Here is a 27077-nt window from a genome sequence, read left to right as displayed (position 1 = left end):
GAAAATCTCACCCGAAGGAGAGGCTTCTATTTTTTTCCCCAAACTGCATTTTTGCGTTAAGCTTATTAGGATGATGTTATCAAAGATGAATTGTTGAAACATGAGTAGAAGCTGGCATGGATTAACTCTCACAGAAAGAACTGTAGAGATGGAAAGGATAGGATCAGGATAATGACTGACACATACAATCAGTTTTTATTCCCGACTTTTTTTCCTCAAAACAGAATTGCATCGATGAAATTGAGACCATAATCAGTGTTAAGCTCCAGCTCATTGGAATTGTCGGTATTGGAATTGCAGGTCTGACGGTGAGAAAGTTCTAGAACTTACCTTTTTTGCCCTCTAAAAAGCCTTGAAACTTTGCATCTTATTTCTTTTCAAGTGTGATAGTATCTTAAGAGAGAATTCTCATAAAGAAAAAAGACCTTTGTTCACAATGTATTACATCTTCTAAGAACAAAGCTCATAAATATATTAATAGTTTGTCCTCTAAAATATAATAGAAATTTCAACTTTAACTCATTATGACCTTGAGTGTATCATTGTTATTAACTTCCCGTTTTAAGGCTACTATCCATAACCTAGATAAATGATTTTCAGTTCTGGGTCTCTTTCTACTGTTACAAATTCAATGCAACATATCAGGTTAATCTCTCTCACCTACGATTTGAAGAGGCAGCAAAGCATAGAGATTAATAGGGCGAGCTCTGGCATCACATGGTTTGGATTTAACTCTAGGCTCCACCATTTGCAAGCTCTGAGATCACAGGAAAATTTCTTAATTTTTCTATACCTCAATTTCCTCGTCTGTTAATATATAAACCTTATAGGATTGCCGTGAAAATTAAATGGGATACTACATATACAGTAGTATTACAAATTAATATAAATAAAGTGTCTGGGACATATAGCACTCAACAAATGCCAGCTCTCTGCATAATCTACCAGGCAAAGGCAATGGCATAGATGGTATTAAGCGTAGTGCATCCAGACCACCACCAGGTGGCTCTGTACTTCTAAAGTACAAAAGAAGAGTGTGTGGGAAGAATGGATAGCAGCGGACAGGTATGGCAGGAGTTGCGAGAGGTGGTAATGGAGAGAGTATTCGATCTACATCATTGAGATCTTTGTATGCCCCTTTGAAAGGGTGGGCTTCACCCTTAAGGAAAGGGGAGTCACCAAGAGTTGGAAGAACCTGTTGGAGAGGATAGAGGAAAGGTTGGAGGGAGGCAAGATTGGATTTGGAAGGCGGGTTAAAGGATGATTTCCATTGTCCAGGGGTTGGATGATAATAGCTAATGCTAAGATGGCACTTAGTCTCTAGCCCTCTATGTAGATTAATTCATGGCCTAAACTAAGGCAAGGGCTGTGGGAATTGTGAGGAAATCAGTGAATTTGCAGTTATCAGGGGACACACAAGCGCCTTCCCCTTTTCTGTATTTAGAGCACAGAGGGGTGGAGAAGTGGCTGGAAATACTCTGCTGAGGCCCTCCAAATCAAGGGACATTTCTCAGGTCCTCCCCATCTGCTCTGGGGATAGCCTGGCTGCAGTTCTGCAGCAACCCAAAGGACAGTCCTGAGGCAGGTCTGAGCGTGTGCTGCATAATGGAGAGTTTCACAATCTCAGCAAATGAGCAGCCTAGAAGCATTCACCCCTGACTCGTGTCGGCAGTAGGCTGAGACTGAAGGAGTCTCACTGAAACCAGGATGGGTAGGGATTACATCCAACCTTATGGCAATGGTAAAGGGGAAATGCCCATAGTGAGCCTATCTTGAGTCGGCACCCCCAGGTTTCTTCGTTAGTTCTTTTCTCTGTAAAGTGAGAGTTGCACAATGTAATCAGCTAACTAAAAGTGCATTGGGTGTCGCCCGTGCTACACACTGGTACTGAGTCCTGTCATCCAGAAGCTTGAAATCCTGTTCCTGGCCATGCCCTTACCTGCTTCTGCCCTTCCCTTTTCAAAACAACTGATCATTCATATCTTATTGAATTTAGCACTTACAGATCCTAGTCTGACTTAGGATGGAATTGAGGAGAGAACCAGAAAGTTATAGTACCCATTTTTTAAAATAAGCATTGACAGTAGTTTATAGAATGGTGCCCACAGATAGGGTTCCATGGGCTCTACAAAATTGTAGGGGAAATAATAGCGGACAAGAAGACTCTTTGGCATTCTTCTATTCAAACCATGGAAGTGGATATTGATTTCACTCAAGTATTTAACTTCTCAGAGAACTATCCAAAAGGTAAAAGTCAATCATACCATAGTATAAACCCTTTAGTTTATACTTTGCTAAAACTATTGAATTAAACAGTGAAGCATCGTTTGCCCTTAAAAATGGACCAAGAATGAAGTGATGCTCCACTTTTTTTTTCTTTTTTTGTGAGACAGGGTCTCTGTCACCAGGGAGTGAAGTGGTGCAATCACAGCTCACTGCAGCCTCGACCTCCTGGGCTCAATAATCCTCCCGCCTCAGCTTGCCAAGCACCTGGGACTGCAGGGACACACCACCATGCTCAGCTAATTTTTCTATTTTTTGTAGTGACAGGGTTTCACCATGTTTCCCAGGCTGGTCTAGGACTCCTGAGCTCAAGCGATCCTCCCACCACAGCCTCCCAAAGTGCTGGGATTGCAGGCATGAGCCACTGCACCCAGCTGATACTCCATTTTTGGATGTATGGACACTGTTGTAAAAAATCAGAGCTTTTCCAGCAATAGAAAATTATTTAGACCACAAGCATATCTAAACAACAAGTGGTTATGGACACAGTTTTCAAAATAAACATATAAAAGAGATCTAGGATTAACCTGAAATATAAAATTCCAAAGCCAGTATTGTGTCTGTCTTTCACAGGTATTCAGAACGGTTCTATAATTCTGAAGCAGGGTAGGTTCTTTTAAAGCAGAGCCTTGTTACTTGTTAACAATAATAATACACATTTAAACAGTTAATCTAGAATTATTTACCCCATAGCCAACCTTAAGTAACATACTAAAATATCATTTGTGACTGGTAATTATTGGTTATAATTATTTGTTAACTTGAGTTAGACACCCAGGAAGTCTGCTGAACTTTTTACCTATCAGTACACATTTCAAAGTCACTGATGAGTGTTTCCTTCTGTTTCAGATCTTTGGCATGATATTCAGCATGGTCCTCTGCTGTGCGATACGAAACTCACGAGATGTGATATGAAGCTACTTCTACATGAAAATTGCAATCTAAAGCTTTCATACCAAATGTCACAGGAGCTGTCTCCCAGCTCATTTTTAACACTGAAATGACATTAGGATCTAAAATAATTTGCTGTCAATTGTACATTTGCATGAGTACGTATGTTTGGCTCATTACTGGTTTACCCCTTGAGTGAATGCCTGTTTATGATGACTGAGAGCATATTCATGTGTGATCTGCGTGTTTCTGGAATATGCTTTATACGTAATGAAATCTGTTTGCTGGGAATTCCTGATTCTTGTTATATAAGAGGAACAACCTATTTTGCTCCCAGAAAAAAAAGATCAAAGAGCTTTCAGAAACTTTGAGAACTTGGCTATTTAGAAAAAGTGATAATGGGTCAGTTTCTCAGACTGTAGCCATTGAAAATTAGATGCAGAGAATTCAGAGATTTCTTCTTAGTGGAAGTAATAAGCTGTAAGAATTGAGAGATCACAGTGGAGTGTTAAAACTGACTGTGTCTAAGTTGGGTGTAAGGGTTTCCTGGGTTTTTTTATATACATGCTCTCCCCAGAATACAGTAAACCACAGTTTTAGAACTAAACACATCTGTAAAACTAAATATAGCATGGAAAATCCAATTTGAATAAGTCATGCTTTCCTAGAATTTAAAAATAAAAAAGTCTTCCTCTGGAAAGAGAAGTCACACAGACAATCATGTGCCCTATAAAAGTGAGTGTTTATAGGACTAAAAAACTTTTAACAACTTTTTAAGGAAATATTTTTGTTCTTATACAAAAACATGTAAATATTGCTTTATTACTTTCATTTTCTGACCCTGCTGTAAACTACTGCAACCCTCACATCCTCAAAGGGACTTTCATGTCAAACTCTTCTGTTTCTCCAAATATAAGGAAAAAAGACTAAAGCAAGAGATCTGGCAGTTGAAAATTGTGGGAAAGAGAATTTTTATGGGCACTGTATCTATGAAATACCTCATAACTTACGTTTACATGTTTTCCTAACTTTTTGTATTTTTCTTGTATAGCCACCTAGAGAATTCTTCATAGATTAACTACAATTTTCACCACTTAACATAAGTAAAACAAAGTCCTTCATAATTTAACCATTAGCATCTTTGGCCAAACCAAAATAAAGAAAAGCATCTTCTCCTAGTTGTGTGTGGGCAACAGAAACAAGTTAAGGAAACAAAAATACTTATATATACACAGAACAAAAATAATGTTCTTTTTATGCAAATCCCCTGTGAAAATAAAATTTTCAATTTTTTTTGGTCTTAACGCTTCATTTTAACTTAGTAAACCCAAATTTAGGATTTACATTGGCAAATTTTTCAGTGATTTTTAACGTGTTACATTTAGTAAACCATAGATTTTTTAAAAACTACATTTTGTAAGGCCACACATAAGTGAAAATACGGAAGGCTTTGGAAACCCCCAGATGAACTTCTATACAAGTGAAAACACAAGTCTTTGAGTGTGCACTAAAAGTGTCACACTCCCAAAAAACTCACAAAACATTTTGCTAAAAAGATATAACTGCTTGAAATAGTCTCTCTCCAATGGAGAACCACATTTCTCTTTCTGCCATACTTGCTACTGCTACTGATTTTGGAGGAAATTTTTCTAGAAGAACAAAGGTCATATTTGAGGCAAGCTAAAAACTTAATTATACATGGCTACTTTACTGTGTCTGTAGCTAAAGAAAAATTATTTTACAAAAATTACTTCATGAAATATAGTTTGTACCCCAGTAGTTGAGAAATGTGACCTTTTAGGCAAAGAACAGGCAGTCCATCTCTCTTAGCTTTAGTTTATCTCTCTGCCTGAAGACAGGAAACAGGCCCAAGTGCATACTCGGGTTCTTTCCAACTCAGAATCATCTCTGATTCCACAAAAGTGAGTTTAGTTTCCTATCTGAATTAACAACTTTAAAGGAGACTACAATAGTTAAAAGTGGAAGAATAGAAATAAATAAATTTAAAATGAAATTAATTAAAGTAGAAGAGAAGGGCTCTGTTCCATGTACGATTAATGTGCCCCTTTTAGGGATAAGCTTTCCAAAATATGCGTATGAGTAAAATTAGAGAATTCCACCACTAAGCAACAATAGATTTTATATGTGTGTGTGGATATATATACACACACACACAGAAAGATGAATATATATATATATATCTGTATAAATAGACACACATATAATATATATAGATATATAATCCCTATATATCTTGAATCTACAAATATCTTTATATGTATATAATTTGAATATATACATGTATGTATATACAGATGTGTGTGTATATATATATACATACACATATACATAAATTTTCAGCTATTTCTGTTCCCCTGAACTAATTTGAGATTAGACCCAAACATGCTTTTAAATGTCTCATGCCAAGGCACTGAATTAAGACTTCTTAATGTTGAAATATTTTAAGTGATTTCATATTAAATTTTCTATATACTGAAATTGCTTGTTTGATTTATCTTAAAGTCCTATTATATCTTTCTACAAACCTTCACGCAACTTATCTAAATGTCAAACTACCAATCAAATAATGTGATAAAAAAAAAAACAGAGTGGTAACCCTTCTATAATTTACTATTGGTAGTTGACTTAAAAGCAACACCCTAAGGACTCCTACTGCATATACAGTCATCTGTCAGTATTCATAGAAGAATGGTTCCAGGACCCCCTGTGGATACCAAAATCCACAGATGTCCAAGTCCCTTGTATAAAATTGTGTAGTATTTGCATGTAGCCTATGCATATCCTCTCATATACTTTATTTTTTTAATTTTTTTTATTGTTACATAATAGTTGTACATACTTATGGGATATATGGGATATTTTGATATTAGCATACAATGTGTAATAACCACATCAGGGTAATTGGGATATCTATTACCTGAAACATTTATCATTTCTTTGTATTGGGAACATTCCAGATCTTCTAGGCCTTTTAAAACATATAATAAATTGTTGTTAACTATAGTCACCTTATTGTGCTACCAAATATTAGAACTTATTCATTTTATCTAACTGTATTTTTGTACCCAGTAATCAATCCCTCTTCATCCCTCCCTGCCTGCTACCCTTTCCAGCCTCTGGTAACCACCATTGTATTTACTACCTCCATGAGATCAATTTTTATAGCTCCCACATATGACTGAGAACATGATTCATCTTGATGATACTTGTCTTTCTGTGCCTGGCTTATATCACTTAATATCCTCCAATTCTATCCGTGTTGCTGCAATTGACAGGATTTTATTCATTATTCAGCCATTGTCATGGCTGAATAATATTTCATCGTGTATATATAGCACATTTTCTTTATCCATCTGTTGATGGACTCGGGTTAATTCTGTATCTTGGCTATTGTGAATAGTGCTGCAATAAATATGAACATGCAGACATCTCTTTGATATACTGATTTTCTTTCTTTTGGATATATACCCAGCAGTAGGATTGCTGAGTCATATGGTAGTTTTCTGAGGAACCTCCAAACTGTTTTGCATAGTGGCTGTTGATTGTTTCCTTTGTTGTGCAGAAACTTTTTAGCTTGATGTAATCCCATTTGTCAATTTTTACTTTGGTTGTCTGTGCTTTTGAGGTTTTACCCCAAAAATATTTGTCCACACCAGTTTCCTGAAACATTTTCCCAGTGTTTTCTTCTAGTAGTTTCATAGTTTCAGGTCTTACATTTAAGTCTTTAATACATTTGAATTTTGTGTAGGGTGAGAAATAGGGGTCTGGTCTCATTCTTCTGCATGCAGATAACCAGTTTTCTCAGCACTATTTGTTGAAGAGACTGTTCTTTCCCCAGTGTAAGTTCTTGGTGCCTTTGTCAAAAGTGAGTTAGCTGTAAATGCATGGATTTATTTCTGGGTTCTCTATTCTGTTCCATTGGTCTATGTGTTTGTTTTTATGCCAATACCATGCTGTTTTGGTTACTATAGCTTTGCGGTATACTTTGAAGGAAGGTAGTGTGATGCCTCCAGCTTTTATTCTTTTTGCCAACGATTGCTTTGACTATTCAGGAGTTTTTGTGTATGTGTGGTTCCATGTGAATTTTAGCATTTTTTTTTCTATTTTTGTGAAAAAATGTCATTGGTATTTTGATAAGGATTGCATTGAATCTGTGGAACACTTTGGGTAGTATGGTCATTTTAACAATATCAAGTCTTCCAACCCATGAACATGGAATATTTTTCCATTTTTTTTCTGTCCTCTTCAATTTATTTCATTAACATTTCATAGCTTTCATTATAGAGACCTTTCACTTCTTTGGTTAAATTTATTCCTAAATTTTTTTGTAGTTATTGTAAATGGGATTGCTTTCTTGATTTCTTTTTCAGATTCTTCACTGCTGGCATATAAAAATACTACTGTTTTTTTATTTTGATTTTATATTCTGCAACTTTACTGAATTCATTTATCAGTTCTAACAATTTTTTTGGTGGAATCTTTAGGTTTTTCTAAATATAAAACATGTCTTCTGCAAACAAGGATGATTTGACTTCTTTCTTTCCAATTTGGATGCCCTTTTTTTCTCTCATTGAATTGCTCTGGATTGAACTTCCAGTTCTACGTTGAATAGAAGTGGTGAAAGTGGGCATTGTTTTCTTTTTCCACATCTTTTAATTTTTGGCCAGGTGCAGTGGCTAACGCTGGTAATCCCAGCACTTTGGGAGGCCGAGGCAGGTGGACCACGAGGTCAGGAGTTTGAGACCACCCTGGCCAACATGGTGAAACCCTGTCTCTACTAAAAATACAAAAATTCTCTGGACATGGTGGCACATGCCTGTAATCCCAGCTACTTGGGAGGTTGAGGCACGAGAATTGCTTGAGCCTGGGAGGCAGAGGTTGCAGTGAGCCGAGATCACACCATTGCACTCCAGCTTGGGCGACAGAGTGAGACCCTGTCTCAAAGGAAAAAAAAAAAAGAAAGGCTTTTAATTTTTTATTTTTCCGTGTTCAATATGTGATGTTAGGTGTGGGTTTATCTTAAATGGCTTTTAATGTTTTGAGTTATGTTCCTTCTATCACCAGTTTGTTGAGAGTTTTTATCATGAAGGATACTGAATTTTATCGAATGCCTTTTCAGTATCTATTCAAATGTTCATATGGTTTTTGTCCTTGTTACTATTAATGTTTATTGATTTGTGTATGTTGAACCATCCTTGTATCCCTGAGATGAATCCCAATTAATTGATCATGGTGAATGATCTTCTTAATGCATTTTTGAATTCTGTTTGCTAGTATTTTGTTGAGTATTTTTGCATCTATGTTCATCGGGAATATTGGTCTGTCATTTTCTTTGTAGTTGTATTTTTGTTTGGTATGGCTATCAGGTCAATGCTGGACTCATTGAATTAGCTCTTCAATTTTGGAGAATAGTTTTAGTAGAATTGGTGTTCTTTAAATATTTGATAAAATTTGGCAGTGAAGCCATCAGATCCTGGGCTTTTCTTTGATGGGTGACTTTTATTACTGCTTTTACCTTATTACTTGTTATTAATCTGCTCAGGTTTTCTACTTCTTCATGATTGAATCATGGTAAATTGTATGTATTTAGAAATTTATTCATTTTTTCTAGGTTTTTCCATTTATTGGCATATAGTTCAAAAGTCTCTAATGATCTTTTGTATTACTGTGGTATCAGTTTTAATGTCTCCTTTTTTGTCTCTTATTTACTTAGGTCTTTCTTTTTTCCTAATTAGTCTAGCTAAAAGTTTGTCATTTTTTTATCTTTTAAAAAATTTCATTTTTCATTTTGTTGCTCTTTTGCATTGTTTTTTAGTGTCCATTTTATCTCTACTCTGGTTTTTATTATTTCTTTTCTTCTACTAATTTGGGATTTGGTTTGTTCTTGCTTTTCTAGTTCTTTAAGGTACATCATTAGTTTGTCTATTTGAAGTCTTTCTACTTTTTTGATATAGGCATTTATTACTATAAACTTCCTTCTTAATACTACTTTTCCTGTACTCCATTGGTTTGGTATGCTGTATTTCTATTTTCGTTTGTTTCAAGAATTTAAAAAATATTTTTAATTTCTTCATTGACCCATTGGTCATTGAGGAGCATGTTGTTTAATTTTCATGTATTTATTCAATTTTCAGTGTTCTTCTTGTTATTGATTTCTAGATTTTATTCCATTGCAGCCGAATATTTGATATTATTTCAATTTTTTGAGTTTGCTAAGACTTGTTTTGTGACCTTGCGTGTTGTCTTTCCTGGAGAATGTTTTTATATGCTGGCAAGAAGAATGTGTATTCTGCAGCAGTAGGATGAGTGTTCTGAAAATGTCAGTTATATCCATTTGGTCTAGAGTGTAGTTTACTTTTCATGTTTCTTTTTTTTAATTTTCTCTCTGTATGATCTATTTATTGGCAAAAGTTGGGTTTTGAGGTTCCCTACTATTATTGTACCGGAATCTAGCTCTCTTTTTGTGCTCTGATGTTGGGTACAATTATATTTACAATTGTTATATCCTCTTGCAGAATGATCCCTTTACCATTATATAATGACCTTCTTTGTCTCTTTTTGCAGTTTCTGACTTAAAAAGAGACAAAGTGTTGGGTCTTGTTTTTTCATTCATTCAGTCACCCTGTGTCTTTTAAATTGGAGAATTTGGTCCATGTTTACATTCAATGTAATTAATGATGGGTAAACACTACTGCCATTTCATTGTTTGTTTTCTGGTTCTTAAGTCCTTTATTTTATTCTTACTATCTTTCTTTCTGGTTATCTTCCCTGGTAATACATTTTAATTCATTGCTTTTTATTTTTACTGTATCTATTATAGGTTTTTGCTTTGTGATTGTTATGAGACAAAAAATCTTATAGTTATAATAACTTGTTTTAAACTGGTAACTTTGATCACAAAGAAAAGAAGAAAACAAGCAAGTTTTTTAGTTGTTTTTAGAAGAAACTAAAAAACCCTACAATTTAACTCATCTTCCCCCACTTTTTGACTTTTTAATGTCTCCATTTATAACTTTTTATGTTGTTTATCTCTCTCTCGCTTTTTCTTTTTTTTTGAGATGTAATCTCACTTTGTCACACAAGCTGGAGTGCAGTGGCGTGATCTCAGCTCACTGCAACCTCTGCCTCCTAGGTTCAAGCTATTCTCCTGCCTCAGCCTCCCTAGTAGCTGGGATTACAGGTGCCTGCCGCCATGCCTGGATAATTTTTTTTATATTTTTAGTAGAGCCAGGGTTTCACCATGTTGGCCAGGCTGGTCTCAAACTCCTGACCTTGAGTAATCCACCCGCCTTGGCCTCCCAAAATGCTGGGATCACAGGCATGAGCTACCACACCCACCCTTATGTCGCTTATCTCTTAACAAATTGTTGTAGTTATTATTTTTGATAGATTTGTCTTTTAGTCTTCATACCAAAGATATGAGTGGTTTACTCACCACAGTTAATGTATGAGAATATTCTGAATTTGTGTATTTACTTTTACCAATGAGCTTTATACCTTCAGATGATTTCTTGTCCCACTTTAGCATTCTATTCTTTCAGATTAAAGAGCTGCCTTTAGCATCTTTTGTAAGTCAGATCTGGTGCTCATGAACTCCTTCAGCTTTTGTTTGTCTAGCAAAGTCTTTATTTCTCCTTCATGTTTGAAGGATAGCTTTTTTGGGTACAATATTCTCAGTTGAAAGTTTTTTCCCTCAGCACTTTGAATATGTCATCCCACTTCCTCCTGGCCTGTAAGGTTTCTGCTGAGAAGTCTGCTGCAAGACATATTGGGGCTCCTCTATATGTTATTTGCTTCAAAAGAAAAGCAGCCCTTGCTGCTTTTAGAATCCTTTCTTTATCCTTTACCTTTGAGAGCATAATCATTATATACCTCAGGGTAGTCTCATTTGGGTTGAATGTGCTTGGTATTCTCTAACCTTCTTGTGCCTGGATATTCATAACTTTCTTTAGGTTTAGAAAGTGATCTATTATTTCTTTGAATAAACTTTCTACCCCATCTTTTTCTCTACTTCCTCTTTAGGCCAGTAACTCTTAGATATGTCCTTTTGAGGCTATTTTCCAGATCTCGTAATGTACTTCAATCTTTTTTCTTTTTTCTCCTCTGACTTTGTATTTTCAAATAGCCTGTCTTTGAAATCACTCATTGTTTCTTCTGCTTGATCAGTTCTGCTGTTGAGACACTGTGATTATGCATTTTTCAGTTAATCAGTTGTACTTTTCAGCTACAGGATTTCTATTTCTTTTTTATTATTATTATTTCAATGTCTTTGTTAAATGTCTTTAATAAATTTCTGAATTTTTTCTGTCTGTTTTCTTAAAGTTCATTGAGCTTCCTCAAAACATCTATTTTGAATTTCCTATCTGAGATATCACATATTTCCACCACTCCAATGTTGGCCATTGGCCCCTTATTTAGTCTGTTTGGTGAGGTCATATTTTCCTGAAGTTTTGTACTGGATGCTTTTGGATGCTCATTGATGTCTTGGCATTGAAGAGTTGGGTATTTATTCCAGTCTTCATAGTCTGGCCTTGTTTATCCTCATCCTTCTTCAGAAGGCCTTCTAAGAATTCAAAGGCAGCTGAGTCTTGAGTTCAGTAAGCCTGTGTCATTACAGCTATTTCAGCACTAGAGGGTGTCCAAAGCCCAGGTACACTAAGATTCCTTACAGATTCCTGGATACCCATCCCTGATGGACTTGGAGAAAATAAGGGAAGTCCCTGGATACCCAGGAAAAGTCCCTCACTCTCTTCCCTCTCTTTCCCCCAAGCAGGAGTCCCTCTCTGGGGTTGGCCACTTGGTGTTGTGGGAGGGGTGACTCAAGCACTCTGGCCATTGCAGCTGGCAGTGCGCTGAGTTGCCTCTGATACCCATGACCTCCCAAACCAGCATAGGACTAGGACACTCAAGGCCCATGGCTGCTATTGTCTGACTGCACTGATGTTTATTCAAGGCCCAAGGACACTTTTGTCAGCAGGTAGTAAAGCCAGCCAAGAATTGGGTCTGCCCTGCTAGGGCAGTGGATTCCCTCCTGGTTTGGAGTGGGTGTAGAAGTGTGGTCCAGGAGCAGTGGCCTAGAAATAGGGGCTTCAAGATTCTGCTAGGTGCTTTGTTTTACTGTGGCTGGGCTGGTACCCAGTCGCGAGACAAAGAGTAACATCTTGTTCCCCCAAGCAGAAGGAGTCTCCCTTCTTGCTGCACTGCCTGGAGTTGGGGTGAGGTGACACCAGCACTCTCGTGGCTGCTGCAGCTGGTGTTGCACCAGGTCACATCCCAATCCCACTGCCTCCAAGACCAATGCAACACCAGGGTTTGCCCAAAGATGGAAGTCGTTATGGCCTGACTGCCACTTGAATTTATTTGGAGCCCCAGACCACTTTAGTCAGCCTGTAGTGAAGCCGGCTGTGACTTGTGTTCCTCCTCCTGCTGCAAAAGATTCCCCTCTGCCCCGAGACTGGTTGAAGTGCTCCCTTCTTGAGCATCAGAGAAATTCTGCCTGGTGTTGTGTTCTGTGTCAGAACAGCTCTGAGTGCCAATGCAAAATCCCTCATATTTTGCTTTCCCTCCACTAAGCACGCAGATTCTCTCTCTGTGCTGCACTGCCTGGGGTTGGGAATGGGGTGATGTAGGCAATGCAATACTGTCCTTCCTACCCTCTTTAATGCATCTTTCCTTGTTATTTTATTAAAACCAAGTGCTGTGATCTCTCACCTGATTTTTTAGTTCTTTTGAAAGGGCTTTATTTTGTAGATAGTTGTTCAATTTGATGTTCCTGCAGGTAGGGGGCACTATCACTGCAGGGTTCTATTCCAGCATCTTGCCCCACTTCCTAGCTCCTCCTGTATACTTTAAATCATTTCTAGATTACTTGTTTACTTAATTCAAAGGACATGCTATGTAAATACTTGTTATGTTGTATTGCTTAGGGAATAATGGCAAGAAAAATTTTATACGTGTTCAGTACAGATGCAACCATTTTTTTTTTTTTTTTGGTCCAAATTGTTATAATCTGTAGTCGGTTAAATCCACAGATACAGAACCCACAGATACTGAGGATCAACTATAGTTGTATTTTAATTAATATTTTTATGTAAATTATACCTCTTTTCCGCAGAATTGCTCCTTTATTATCCATGATTCAAGCTATAAAATTGCACACTGACGCAGGGTCCAGTGTGGTTCCCCATGCAGTCAGCAACTATAATTGTTCTCCTTACCCTGTGAGCGGTGTTTATAGATTTGGCTAAGTGAGAATGAGGCTGGTGGGAAGATGGCAATGAAGGAGATAGCATGTTTTCCCTTCTGAAACAGGTTTATTGAAGATGAAAAGGAAGAGGTACCCTTCTGTCATGGGTAAAATGGAGTTTCCACGGCCACTGGGAAAGCCACTGGAACTTTAGTAGGTGCACCACACCCCAGCTTTCCTGGTTCATGGCCCCTTTGACATCCTCTTTGACCACCAGCTCCTCAATTTCAACAACATCATTTTCGCCACCCCTGGGAGAGAACACTCATGGGCCTTCAAAGCTAGTAGATTAACTGCATTATCTTAGTTCGGGCTCATCCAAATCAAATTTATGTTAAGTTAGATTTTAAGAGGGACAAAAGGTTTCTACTTTTTTTCAGCATGATCCTTCATTTTTTACTGTAACAGGTACCTGTAAGGTATTATATGTAAGTTTCTTTTGAAAGGTAAAAAGACTTCACCAATGCAAAATGATTTTTAAAAATATCCTCATTATAACAGCAAAGGCTAAATACATTCCAGGAATCCACTGTTCATATAGTTTATCTCCTGGGGATAGGGGAACCATGAAGAACAGGAGTAACATGTCCTGAATGTTGCAAAGCATAATCTATGCTGATTTCATAAAGTTTTTAGCTAATGTATCAGAAATCCTTTCAAAGCTTTGGTAGTTGTTTGTGGCGGGAGGCAGCATTGTCTGTATAATTTATGATGTTCTTATATTAAATGGAAAAAAATTAAAAGAAATTACCAATATAAAATGCCTAGCATACCTGGCAAGTAATGAATATTATCTGTTGTAATTATGTTAATACTCTGATGAGGAGAGGTTTTGGTTTTTTGGTTTTTTGCTTTTTTTTTTTTTTTTTTTAGATGGAGTCTCGCTCTGTTGCTCAGGCTGGAGTGTAGTGGCACGATCTCAGCTCACTGCAACCTCCGCCTCCTGGGTTCGAGTGATTCTCTTGCGTCAGCCTCCCTAGTAGCTGGGATTACAGGCATGTGCCACCACACCTGGCTAATTTTTGTATTTTTAGTAGAGATGGGGTTTCACTATGTTGGCCATGCTGGTCCTCGAACTCCTGACCTCAGGTGATCTGAACACCTTGGCCTCCCAAAGTGATGGGATTACAGGTGTGAGCCGAGGAGAATTTTTTGCTAATTACAAGTCAAACAGCTTTCTAGAAATGATGCATAACTGAACATATTTCATTATGATACCAATTATCCATTTGAACACATTTATTTGTAGAATTAATGAATAGCTTTTGATATCTTTCCCAATTCTATTTTAATTCAAAGACTTGAGATCAGTAGCCATAGCTAGAGTCCTTATGCTTTTCTCTGGGCCTACTCTACCTTATAAGATGAAACCCACACTAATATTGGATTGGTTTTTTACTTTGGGGGTTACTATTTTGTACATTTGGAAAAACTATAAGAATATTGATATGCTAAGATGGGCAAGACAAGTCTCTGCTGTCAAGCAGCTTATTATGGAAAAAAGCAAGCAAGCATATTACTATAGATAAGTGTTATGATACTCATTAACACAGAATAGGCCCGCTCACCTTTGGGGAGAGTGGTCAGGAGAGAGGCTTCGTTTATGTTGGAGTATCTAAACTGAGTCCTAAAGAACCCATACTAATTAGCCAAGTCAAAAGTAGTAGAAGAAGATGAGGGGATTGCTGGGGAACAGCATGCAAGAAGAGCCTGAAACATTAAAGGCATGGAAACATTCAAAGAAAATGAGTCAAGTGCTAAGGAGATAAATAGCCCTATTTAAGTATACTTGAGTGCTATCTTTGTCCTGAGGCCATGGGGAAAATTTTACATGGTGAGTTACAAAATTAGACTTGAACCTTTTAAAAATCACTAGTCTTAATATGAAGAATTACTGGATGGCAAACACCAGAGTCAGGAAGATTTGTAGCTAATGTACTGGAAAGCCTACTAAGAAGTAGACAGACTTAAGAGAAATTGGATGTGAGGGATGAGAGAAAAAGAGGAATCTGGAGTAATTCCCAGGTTTCCGACTTGGCAGGTGGAAGATAGTGGTACACAGGAGGAAAAGCAGATTGTGATGATGACATGGGGTGGAGATGATTATAGGATACCCAAGAGGAAATATAAACAGGCACTAGATATATGGCCCTGAAGCTCAGGAAAATAAGTCTGAACTAAAACTGTAGGAATCAATATAAGCATGGTAATGCCCATATTTGAACAAGATAAGCCACCTCTTATGATTAAATCCCCAGCAAGAAAGTTTTAAACTTACTTTAGTAAGTTAAAATCCCGCAGTAATTCTTTGCTCCCCACCTATTTCTTATCCTAAACTTGGAGAGTCTTTCTTAGCTGCCTGTGTTTCTTTAACAACTGCCATCAAAACTGTCTTTAATGAGTATAAATCCTTAGGATATCCAAGGCTGAATTAATACAAACCCAAGTTTCTCATATGCTGTACATTTAACAATGTCCAAAGTGTCAATACGACACATAAAGTTATCACCACACTGGCCCTCCTTTCACAAAGTTTAGAATCTTCATCGCTACAGAATCAAGCAAAATCACCAAGCAAAAATACAGTCCAGACCTACATTACTGTTGCCTGCTAAAGACCATGGCATAGATTTTGAGTCATCCTGGAGAAGGAGGGTAGAAAGAAAACATGAAAAAAGGAGAAAAATGTGGATTTCATCTTGTTTAAGACTGGTTATAAATGCCATAATGAGGTAAAAGAAAGAAAGGAACCAGTTAGGCAGATAGCTAGGATAAGTCCTCTGTAGGATTCCTTTTGTCTAAAAAAGGAACAGCCTGAAAGATCAGACTGCAAGCATAGATAAGGAGGCAAGGTCCACCATGAAGATACCTTCTGTGTAATTAGCAAGGGTCACTTATACACAGTAGGCTTCAGTAAGCACATTCCTTTCCTTTTTTGAACATACTGAGATAAGGGAGTTTGCACAGGGGAGGGAGGAGAGGGCTTGCTTGAAACATGCCCAAGAGCAGTAACACAGAACCCGGCACATCCACACTGGAGAATTCCGCCCCCTTACACATGCACAGTAAGGGAAACTAAGTAATATAGAGTAACTTAGGCTAAGAGTCCACATGCACACTAAAAGGACAGGGAGGAGCTGTCAGGAATTTGTGTCTTATACAAATGAAACACCTAGTCCTAACCATTTTTTCACACCTTATGTAAATGAAATATCTTGCCCTACTAGCCTGTTTATAAAAGCCCTTGTATTCCACTGTAGAATAGCAACCCTCTTTCAGTTTCCTGCTCGAAAGGAGAGCTTTCTCCTTTCACTTATTAAACTTTCGCTTCATCCTCACCCTAGTGTTCATGCTCCTTAATTTTCTTGGTGGTAAGACAAAGAACTCTGAGTCCTACTTAAAAACAACAAAACTAAAACATTGTGGTGCATTGGCAAGGCTGCTACAATAAGATGTATTGCATTGTGAATCCAGATATGTGAGGACCACTGGGCCCTCTAGGGAAGAAGGGAGGTCAGGGCAGATTGGGACTAACAGTTGTCCTGTATATTGGCCCATTAGCAAGTCATTGTTGACCTTACTGAAAACAATTTCAAGAGGGGACAATAGTGGAAGCCAAATTGTAATGATTGTGAAGAGAACGAGAAGTGAGGAAGTAGTTGGTTAGTGTAGTGGGCTCTTTCACACACACACACACACACACACAAAACTTGAAATAAGAACTCAAGGAGAGAGGGGGCAAATAACTAGATGGTTGCAGAGGATCAAGAGAGGGTTGTTTTTTTGCTTTTGCTTTTTTTATGATGGAAAGAGATTTAAGGATGCTTCATACTGAAAAGAAGGAATCAAGAAAAAGGAAGCAAGAGAAAATACGACAGCAAACAATGAAGTCCTAGGGGAGATGAGGAATGGAATTAGGAGCATCTTCTGAAACTAGTGGGAAAGAGCTGAATCTATCAGAACTTCTCAGTTGCAAGTGTCAGAAACCTAACTCTAACTGGGCAGAAAAGGGAAGTTATGGTTTATTTTAAGGGGTGAAGCCAGCTTCAGATTAGGCTCAAATGATATCAATAGGCCTCTCTCTCCTCAGTCTCTCTTGCTCTCCACTGGGTTGGACAGCTAGCTGTTTCCAAGGGATGCCAAAGATGGCCAGCAGCAACTCCAGGCTCACATTTTATCAGTTTAGGAACTCCAACAGGCCAACCACTTCTCTTTCTAATAGTCCAGGTTTGGTTGAGCCTAGTAGCATACCCACCCTCATCATCCCCACTGAAACCACTTGAACTCAAACTGTAGGTGAAGAGAACCCCAGAGGGAAATCAAGGTGCAGCTACCAGAAGAAGAGACATGGATGCTAAGCAGGCAGAAACGGCAGGTAGAAGGAGGGTAGCAGAAGTAGAGAAAGTGAGATAGAGTTGTCTTATAAGTGGGGATTAACCAGGAGAGATAAGCAAGTAGGGAAGAACCCAACAGTGAACAGTAGCGTGGAAGTTAACTTTATAAAAGAATTTTTATTGCACTTAGACTCAGACAGTTCAAATCCTTGAGAAAACTTTTTCAGAATCCATGAAGGCATTTGTGACTAGTGCCAGTTAGATTTGAACATTAGACTTTTTATTTATTAAAGATCTATATTTGACATACAGTTTAAGTGGTATGCAGCTTTAAATGTCCATGTTATCAGCTGATATGAGAACACAAAACCCTAGATTAATATGTGGAGACCACACAAATACCAATTTCAGATATTAAAGTAAAATAATGTGGGTTCTGACTTCTGTATGTAAATACACATCTATTCCCTCCCTGTTGTACTAATCCATCTACAGGACCCCACCACTACCACCACCACCCTCCTCAGCCCACCCCATGCACTATCAATCAGCCTACAGACATTTACAGTATGCCTAGCTGAATTTAACTGGTGGCTATAGAATACAGCAAAGGCAACTGGCCCTGCTGACAACTGTTTTTCACCTTGGTGGGGCAGTGTGAATGAAAAGGAATGGACAAAGAGAGGATATATCAACTTTTTGAGATCAAGTCTACAGGGCACTGGGTCTGTCTCACGTCAATCATCTGTTGAAACCAAATTCTCATGAAAGAGTGTCTAAGGAAGGAGAAGAAAAATAAACAGCTGCTTACCAAGCACATTTACCAGAAAACAGTGTTTCAATATTGATGAAGGTTTAGATTAGAATTTAGAATAATTCCACTCTCTCAAATCCCTTTGCACTCTCCCCCATCCCTAAAACCTTTTATTGTCATACCAGTTTTTCATTACATTAAAAGTCAAAACAGCACCAGTTACTTTTGGTATAAATGCTGAAAAGCATCTCCTATTACTTGAAGGCCTACAAAGGATTTAGACTTCCACATGTAAAATGATCGTGGCCTCTTTTCTAGGCTTTGTAAACTGACTTTTTGGGGTATAACTTTCATAGGTCACTTGGCGCACCAGAGTAATTAATTAAAGAAAATAGTTCCTAGACTCTTCTGAGTTTGGGTGGAGTTTCATCCAGTGCAGTTAAATGACCAGGAATAAAGCACTCCACTGTAGATTCCACATGCTCCTTACTCCCCACCTCCATGCCAGCCCTGCTTCTAGCCTTTGGAAGTAGATGTCTCCAGTATCCTGACACCATGTGTTCCTTCAGCTTTTGATCACATTACTCTCTCTTCATAACTCTGTAGTCATCCCACATTCACTTTCTATATCATAGAAACCTCCTGGCCCTCTGTTAGGAGAGACTGCTCAAGGTGAGCTTTTTGGCATTTCATATCCCTGTTCTCCATTTTACCACCACTCTGCTCTTTCACATGAAAACCAACCTTCAACTGAGCCCAAAAGGTCCATTCATTCACCTTTTCTTCTAAAACCGCTTAAGCTCTCTAACGCCTGTGTAGGTATGGGTATGGATTAAATAGTACTCAAAATGAACAGAAGATAATGTGAAACATAATATTTTTATTAGCTTTATTTCAGGCAAGCACATTTAACCAAATTGCAAATTATATCACTATTAGACAGAAAATCCTACCAGATAAGACTTCTGAGGTTTGGTACAGTAGTTTGTCTTGATGGCTTCATGTATGCAGTCACTATAGTCAGTATTGCACTTGCCACACTTACAGCTTAAAGCAACAGGATAGGAAAAATAGGGAGCAACATGGAGTGGGCATCCTGGTATTTCTACAGTCCTGTAGATGAACTCTCTATATGTGCAAACATCCTGGGACAGAGCATATTTGGGAAGAAACAGTTTGCCATTGATATCCTGGGGAAAGAACAGAAAAGAGAGCATAATGTGACAGGACTTTAGGAAACATATAGATAATAGAAACATAAAAATAAATTCACTTATATTCCTTCATCACAAATACAACTGGGAAAGAATTCCTTAGCCCCATTCTCCAATACCAACTTAACCACATTGAATTCTACAGAGACAAAAGTGAGACCCTCCTCTCTTTCATCGTTGATCATGGGAACAAGATAAGGTTTAAGTAAAGCTGGGACACAAAACTGTTATAAAATTATCCATATCCATTGTGCTGAGTAGATTCACATAATATTGTAACCTGTGTACTCTGCTTCTAAGGAGCCAATAACCATTAGATTTGGGAAATGAGGTTGTGATTTATTTCATTTCCTTTCTATATAGGAATGGACTTCTTCAGGGCTTATATAATTTACAGCCAAAAGAAGTGACATGAACTACATACCCGTGTCATACAATATCCAGCACAGATGGTGGTGTTGATGGTTAGGCAATAAGCACACTCTCTCCTTTCGATGTGCATTGTATACTCAGTTGGAATACAAAAAGACATCGCTTGCCCACATGCAAGGCCAAAAAGCATGGACATCAGAAAGACAGCAGTCATGCTAAATCAAAGATAAAATTAAAGAACCTATTTGTTAAAATCAGAAAGGGCAAAGAAACCAAGAAAAAGTATAACCAAACTTCAGTACCATCCCAATGCATATGATCATGCTTATAATTCTACCATTTGGTCAAGGAAGACACCAGAAAGATAAAGTCCAAAAAAGGTCAACTGAAATTACAACTGGTGTTAAGGGGCTAACTCAGAAATCTAGGAACCCCCTGATCCCACTTCCAAACCCTTAGGATATCCCTTTAAGGTGGAAATATGTACAGCTGGGACAAATTAAAGATTATTTTACACAGAACAGGTATGTAATTTGTTCTCAAAAAGATTAACAGGCAAAAAAAAAAAAAGGTTGACACAATTAGAAGAATACAATCAAGGATGACAGCTCCATTATGGGTTAGCCAGGAATATTAAATAATTTTTTGATGCATGGAAGAAAATAGAGGATCCACAGTGCCTCAGGCAGAAACAGAACATGCATCTCAATAGAGCCTGCATGATGAAGAACTTGTTCAATATCAATTGGATATCATTATCAATATGTATTGATTGGATATAGTTATCATATTGGATATGATATCATATTGGATATATCATATCAATATGATGTTGATATGATATTGATATTGATATCATTATCCCTCTGGATAATGTTATGACATAATTATTTTAGTTCTACTACTGAGGAAGGGTAATTAAATTTCAGACTTTTGAATGTAAGTAGATCACCTTGAAGATTAAGAAGAATTTTTTTAATCTTACAAATATTGTACAGCTAGTTAGATGTGTTTGGATTTTTTTCCTTCTCAAGTATCATTGTCAGTAAAGAAAATATATACCTTAATGGAGTAGTATTGTTGTCTATGAACATAAACTTGTTTGCTTGTTCTATTAAATAAATTATAATTTACTAAATATTTTGTTCAATAATCAGAAGTACCAAGATTTCCCCAAATCTGTCATTTATATCCCAACAGCATCTTTAAGCTATATACACTAAAACCTCTGTAAACTGAAACCTCATAGGTTCGGCCTTGGTTAACCAGGATTTTTTTTTCAATCAACTTATAAGAAACCATGAAAACCACATTACACAGGTTACCAGGGATTTATTTTAAATGCCAAATTCCAGAGATCAGTGGTCATTTCAATCAACCTTCTATTCCTAGAATGAGAATTGTAGATAAATTAGATAAACATATATTGAGCATCTGAACCAGGCACTGACAAACACAAACGGAAAAGATACAGTCCTTTACCTAAAGGGCTGACTGTCCAGTGGAGGAGCCAATATGAACACAAATAATAAAAATGCAGATTGTTCTAGTGCTCTGAAAGAGTCCAAATTCAGACTTTAAGACCTACAATTATCAAAGATTTATGTTTACTATACTTCTTATTACACAAGAAAGTAAACTAACCCATTTTAGGAAGACTTAACTTTTAAAGGTTAAAATAACAGGGGTTTTTCTCACAAATTCTTTTAAATGAAATGTTGCATATTCAAACATTCCACGGAAGGTTTGTTTGGTATTTGAGTTAAGGAGCAAAAACATACAAATTCCTTACTCATGGAATCTGGCTTTCTCAAGCGTTTCTCAAATGTGAGCTCCCTCTATGGTACAGAGTTGCTTCCAGTATTTTAGAGATACAGAACTTGATGATCCTCTGTAGGATCTTAAAATTACTAACTGGTAAATTATGTAAAATGCTTACCCATCATGGCCATTATAGTTCTTGCTTGTTTAGACAGCCAGCTACTGAGTTTTTTCTATAGGAAACAACTAACTTCACATATTTTAACTTTTAGCTCTATAATTCTGTATAAAATCAATGTGGTGACCTGGTGATGAAAATATTGGTCTAAAAATTAAGAAACAGAATTCTTCCATAAATCTATGAGAACTTGACTAAAATATATAATCTGTTTGAGTGTTATTTCCCCATCTGCAAAATAGAAAGTGACAAGTACACCTGACCCTTTTTAAAATGTAGGATGAAAATTTGTTTTGGTTTTCCTGTTGTCATACTAACTATGGATACTCTATATTTTTTTGAAGTTTCTCCTATAAATGTAGAACTCTAAACTAACAAAAGTAGAAAATGAAAGTGCTGAATTACCAGCCACAGTATCTGTACAACTTTGTGGGCATAAAGAAAGCAAGAACTTTTCTTTTCCTTTACTTCTTTATTGCGAATAGTAAAACTTCACCCACAGAATCTTTCTGGGCCTCAACTTTCTCACCTATAAAAGCAGGGCTTAGAACCAGAAGATGATCATGAAAATCTTCGCAGCACAAATAGTCTGTAATTCTATATGATAAATTAGTGTCAGATCTGATTGATTGATTGATTAAGAGTTAGTGATCTAAATTCTACTTAAGGATTTAATTGTAATTGTGTGCAACTGAGCAATTTAATATCTTTGTGCCTTCATTTTTCCATATGTCCCTTCCTAAAATCATAAAAAGAATAAAACAATACATGTGAAACACTTGGCTCTCTATATAAGAAAGATCACATAGCTGTATAACACTGTACAAATCAGCGTTAGTTAATCCCTTCCTCTGTGATATGCCACAATTTCTTCCTCATTGTCAACTGGGTTCTCATCTTTGCCACTTAATTGCTTATTCTGAAATCATCATGAATAATTTGTTGGGTACCTAAACATAGAAGGCATGGTTTCAGGCAGGGCCTAAATAATGAGATGCCTTCTTCAGATGCATGGACATATATGTCCCTACTTTGAACATATTTTCTTATTCCAAGATATGTTCTTTCCTTTGCCTCTTTCCTCTCTTTTTCTCTTATTTTTGCTCCCAATGCTTCATTCTTAATAAACACTTTCCTCTCTGCTCTGCTAATTTCCTTCATTAATTTTTACTCTCCAAATCCCTTACTATGAAAAGAACTAATTGCCCATCCTATGAATAATCCTGGAACTTCACTAAAGCAGTATATTTTTCTAGAAAGCAAAATGTACTATACAGCAGCTGTGTGTGTGTTGAACACTATCAAAGGAGGTTTAGCTATTAAATAACTAAAAAGAACTTATAATACAGAGTACATTACCCCAGCAGGTACTCAAAAATGAATTTGCTCTAACATTCCCGGAAGTATATTTTCATAAAAGATGACCATTAGTACAGTAATTGAGAGGATTTAATACACACATCATTAAATTGACAACAATATTTAAATCAAAATGAAAACAGAAGAAAGCCATGAATATCAAATATCCTTCATTAGGGAACTAATCAGTTGTTTCTCTTTCTTTAAGTCAATGAATTTTTTCCTTATCCTTACGTAGGTAGTTCTCTCACCTCCATCTACTACTAAACAATTTGGAGCAGTAATTTAAGATATTACAGCCTGTTGAAGCAAATTATCTTTCAGCATTTGCCACTTTCTAAAAAATGATAAAATGGTGAAAGTGAAAAAAAATAGCTTAAGAACATATCATTTCACAGAGCCTTCTCACTATAGACACCTACCTTACTTTGCATTGGTGAGCAGATGCTGTGGTGACCCAAACTAAAAGCTCTTGGTTCATTTTATACCCTTCAGGATAATCCCTCTGATCTTCTTGTTTATACAATTGCATTTGATTTACTGCTTTCTTATCTGAAAAGCATCTATTGAAAATTCATACTGAATTCCAAATAAAATGTATTTAGACAAACAAGCTCACAATATCTTTACCTGGAAACTGACATTATTAAAGCATGCATTTTCCTCTCTTCTGTTTCAAAATAAAATTACCTTTTAAATATATTCTTTATTAATATTTATTTATTAATATTAATAAAAGATAGATACAGAATGGGAAAAACCAAATTCAAAAAACACTCTAACATCATCTAAATAAGTCTTGGGAATAAAAATTTATTTGGGGCTTGAGGGCTTCAAGTTTTACCTAAATGTTCATGTAAAGATATATAAAATTATTCCTCATCTAAAAATTTTGTTTAGAACAAAATGTGTAGTTCAAAATATTTTTGGGGGATTTTAAGATATTAAGTAAAATTTACACATGTGAAAGAATGACTCTCTGAGGAATATGGCCACATCTGACAGGATGTCAAGCTGACCTGAGATAAAATTTTGGCCCTGCCATTTACTTGCTATATGACATTGGCATGCTTGACCTCTTCAGTTTCTATTAAAAGGTAATATCACTTCTCTAATGATTTGTGGTGTGAGCATTTTTTCATATGCTTATTGGCCATGTGTATATCTTCTTTTGAAAAGTGTCTGTTTATGTCTTTTGCCCACTTTTTAACAGGGTTCTTCAGTTTTTGCTTATAAATTGTTTAAGCTCCTTATAGATTCTGGATATTAGACCTTTGTCAGATGCATAGTTTGCAAATATTTTCTCCCATTCTGTAGGTTGTGTGTTTATTATGTTGATAGTTTCTTTTCCTGTTACATCAGGTAACAAAAGTACACGATCCTAGAGAGATGGGAAACAAACAGGGAGAAACTGCCTGGAGAAAGTTTCTGGGCCATAATGCAGAAGCCCTTTAGTTAAAGGTCCCATTTGTCAATTTTTGTTCTTGTTGAAACTCCATTTGTCGTCTTCGTCATGAAATCTCTGCCCGGTCCTACATCTGGAATGATATTTCCTAGGTTATCCTCGAGGTTTTTTACAGTTTTAGGTTTTACATGTAAGTCTTTAATCCACGTTGAGTTGATTTTTCTATATGGTGTAGGGAAGGGATCCAGTTTCAATCTTCTGCATATGGCTAGCCAGTTATCTCAGCACCATTTATTGAACAGGGAATCCTTTCCCCATTGCTTGTTTTTGTCAGTTTAATTGAAAAAAGAATGATTGTCAAATCAGGCAGCCCTCAGAATCAGAAGAGATTCACAGAGCTCTGCTCCTCAATGTGGGCAGACAGCATTTATGGACAGAAAGTAGAAATGAGATATCGAAACAGCTTGATTTCATTATACATCAGCACTTGCCTTACTTGGACAAAGTCTGATCAGCTGGCTGCCTGTAATTGCCTGAAGCTCAGCTGCTGTGATGAGCTGAAATTCAGCTGTCTGTTACAAAAGTATACTCCTAAGTTAGGCCTTCAGTTAGTGTACATACTAAGTTAGGTTGCAGTTCATTATGTAGGAACTCACAACACAGAGGTATCCTCAGGCCACATTTAGTTTAACAGATATATACCTAGAAATGGCCATGCCAGGGTCCAAGGTCTTGGGAATGTGAGCTACTATGTAGTAAGATAATTTTGAAAACAGGGAAACTGGAAATGAGTGTGCCAACCTAATTTCAGACAAGATGCTAACACAGGAGTATGATAAATGGAAGAATGTTGGATGTGTGTTTCTAATGGAATTAGTGCCTCCTTTGTATAAAGCATTGATTCAGGAACTCATTTTCTGGCGGATTTATATACCTATCCCTGGGAGATATATATATGTATGTGTGTGTGTACATATGTAATGGACAACTGATAGACACTTGGCCTGTTACTAAAAGAACTATAATAAATACCATGCATTTGGGTAGTGATTTTCTTGCTAAAGAGGCCTTAGTGTATATGATCTCATACTGTTAAAAGAATCCAGGCATGTTGAATTTGTGCTTCTGATCCAGGTTTACTTTCTCACCTAAAATAATTATAAAACAGTACAAAATATATAAAATAATGTCTTTATACATATTGGACATCAGGTAACAAAAGTACATGATCCGAGAGAGATGGGAAACAAACAGGGAGAAACTGCCTGGAGAAAGTTTCTGTGCCATAGTGCATGAAAAGTTACCAAGGCAGAGGCCAGAAGCATCACCAAATTGAAGAGATAGACCTGGGAGTCCATGGATCCCCAAGGCAGCTAGAGTTCACAAGAAAGACATTATCAAAAAAGACAACCACAAACTAATAACCCTCATGAAATGAACATAGATGCAAAAATTCTTCACAAAATTTAACAAAACAAAATAAACAATATGTAAAAAGAATAATACATCATGGTCGAAGTGGAATTTATTTCAGGAATGCGAGTTTAGTTTGCATTCAATTAAGAAAATTCACCCTACTAACGGACTAAAAACTAAAAGCCTTATGATGATCTCAATGGAAACACACACACACACACAACTACATACACAAAAAGCATTTGACAAAATCCAACATAGATTCCTGAAAAAATTTTCGGCAAACTTGGAATAGAAGAAAACTTCCTAACTTAATAAAAGGCATCATGAAAAATTTAAGATTAATATCATACTTAATATTGAAAGACAGAGTACGTTTACTCTAAGATCAGGAAAAAGGCAAAAATGTCTGCTTTTGCATCTTCTGTTAAACACTGTGCTGTAAGTGCAATGTTAACGCAATAAGCCAAAGGAAAAAAGACATTCAGATGGGAAAGGAAGGAGTAAAATTTTATTCACATACGACATGACCATCTATGTTGAAAATCTTACTGAATCGCTGATTTCAAGATGGTAAACCTATGGTAATTAAGAAAGTAGTGTTAAGACAGATCATTGGAACAAAATATGGTCCAATAATAAACCTGTACACATGTGGTCAAATTATTTTCAAGAAAGGTGAAAACAAAATTGAGTAGAAAATAAATAGTATTTTCAACAAATGGTGCTGGAACAATTCGTTATCCATATATAAAAATAAATACTTTTTAAAAATAAATAAATAAATAACTTCAATATATATCTTGCATTATATACAAATATTAACATGAAATATAAAAACTA

At 36.6% G+C, this 27077-nt stretch overlaps 2 protein-coding genes across 6 annotated transcripts in view; one reads left to right on the top strand and one right to left on the bottom strand.

Annotated features, from left to right (window-relative positions):
* The window catches only part of TSPAN2 (tetraspanin 2), a 42494-nt gene extending 35871 nt beyond the window's left edge, over positions 1-6623 (top strand). For 2 of the 5 annotated variants that reach the window (XM_034930002.3, XM_003805633.6), the window contains 2 exons: positions 225-308; positions 3133-4473. In XM_034930002.3, the coding sequence (XP_034785893.2) occupies positions 225-308; positions 3133-3198 (150 nt within the window). In that variant the 3' untranslated portion in view covers positions 3199-4473. Of the gene's footprint in view, positions 1-224; positions 309-3132 lie in introns of all 5 variants that reach the window. The other 3 variants (XM_055114359.2, XM_055114358.2, XM_008973518.5) reach the window with 3 other exon arrangements.
* Positions 6624-19389: 12766 nt separating this feature from the next.
* Positions 19390-23936, bottom strand: TSHB (thyroid stimulating hormone subunit beta). Its single transcript, XM_003805634.6, has 3 exons — positions 23836-23936; positions 20168-20330; positions 19390-19719 (listed from the first exon to the last, which is right to left on the bottom strand). Exons 1-3 carry the CDS (start codon positions 23892-23894, stop codon positions 19465-19467), a joined length of 477 nt encoding a protein of 158 aa, XP_003805682.5. The 5' UTR covers positions 23895-23936; the 3' UTR covers positions 19390-19464.
* Between the last annotated feature and the right edge of the window lie 3141 nt (positions 23937-27077).

Source organism: Pan paniscus, chromosome 1 (assembly GCF_029289425.2).
Source record: "Pan paniscus chromosome 1, NHGRI_mPanPan1-v2.0_pri, whole genome shotgun sequence".
NCBI lineage: Eukaryota > Metazoa > Chordata > Mammalia > Primates > Hominidae > Pan > Pan paniscus.
Note: the sequence above shows the minus strand (reverse complement) of the source record. Positions and strands in the feature narration are given on the sequence as shown.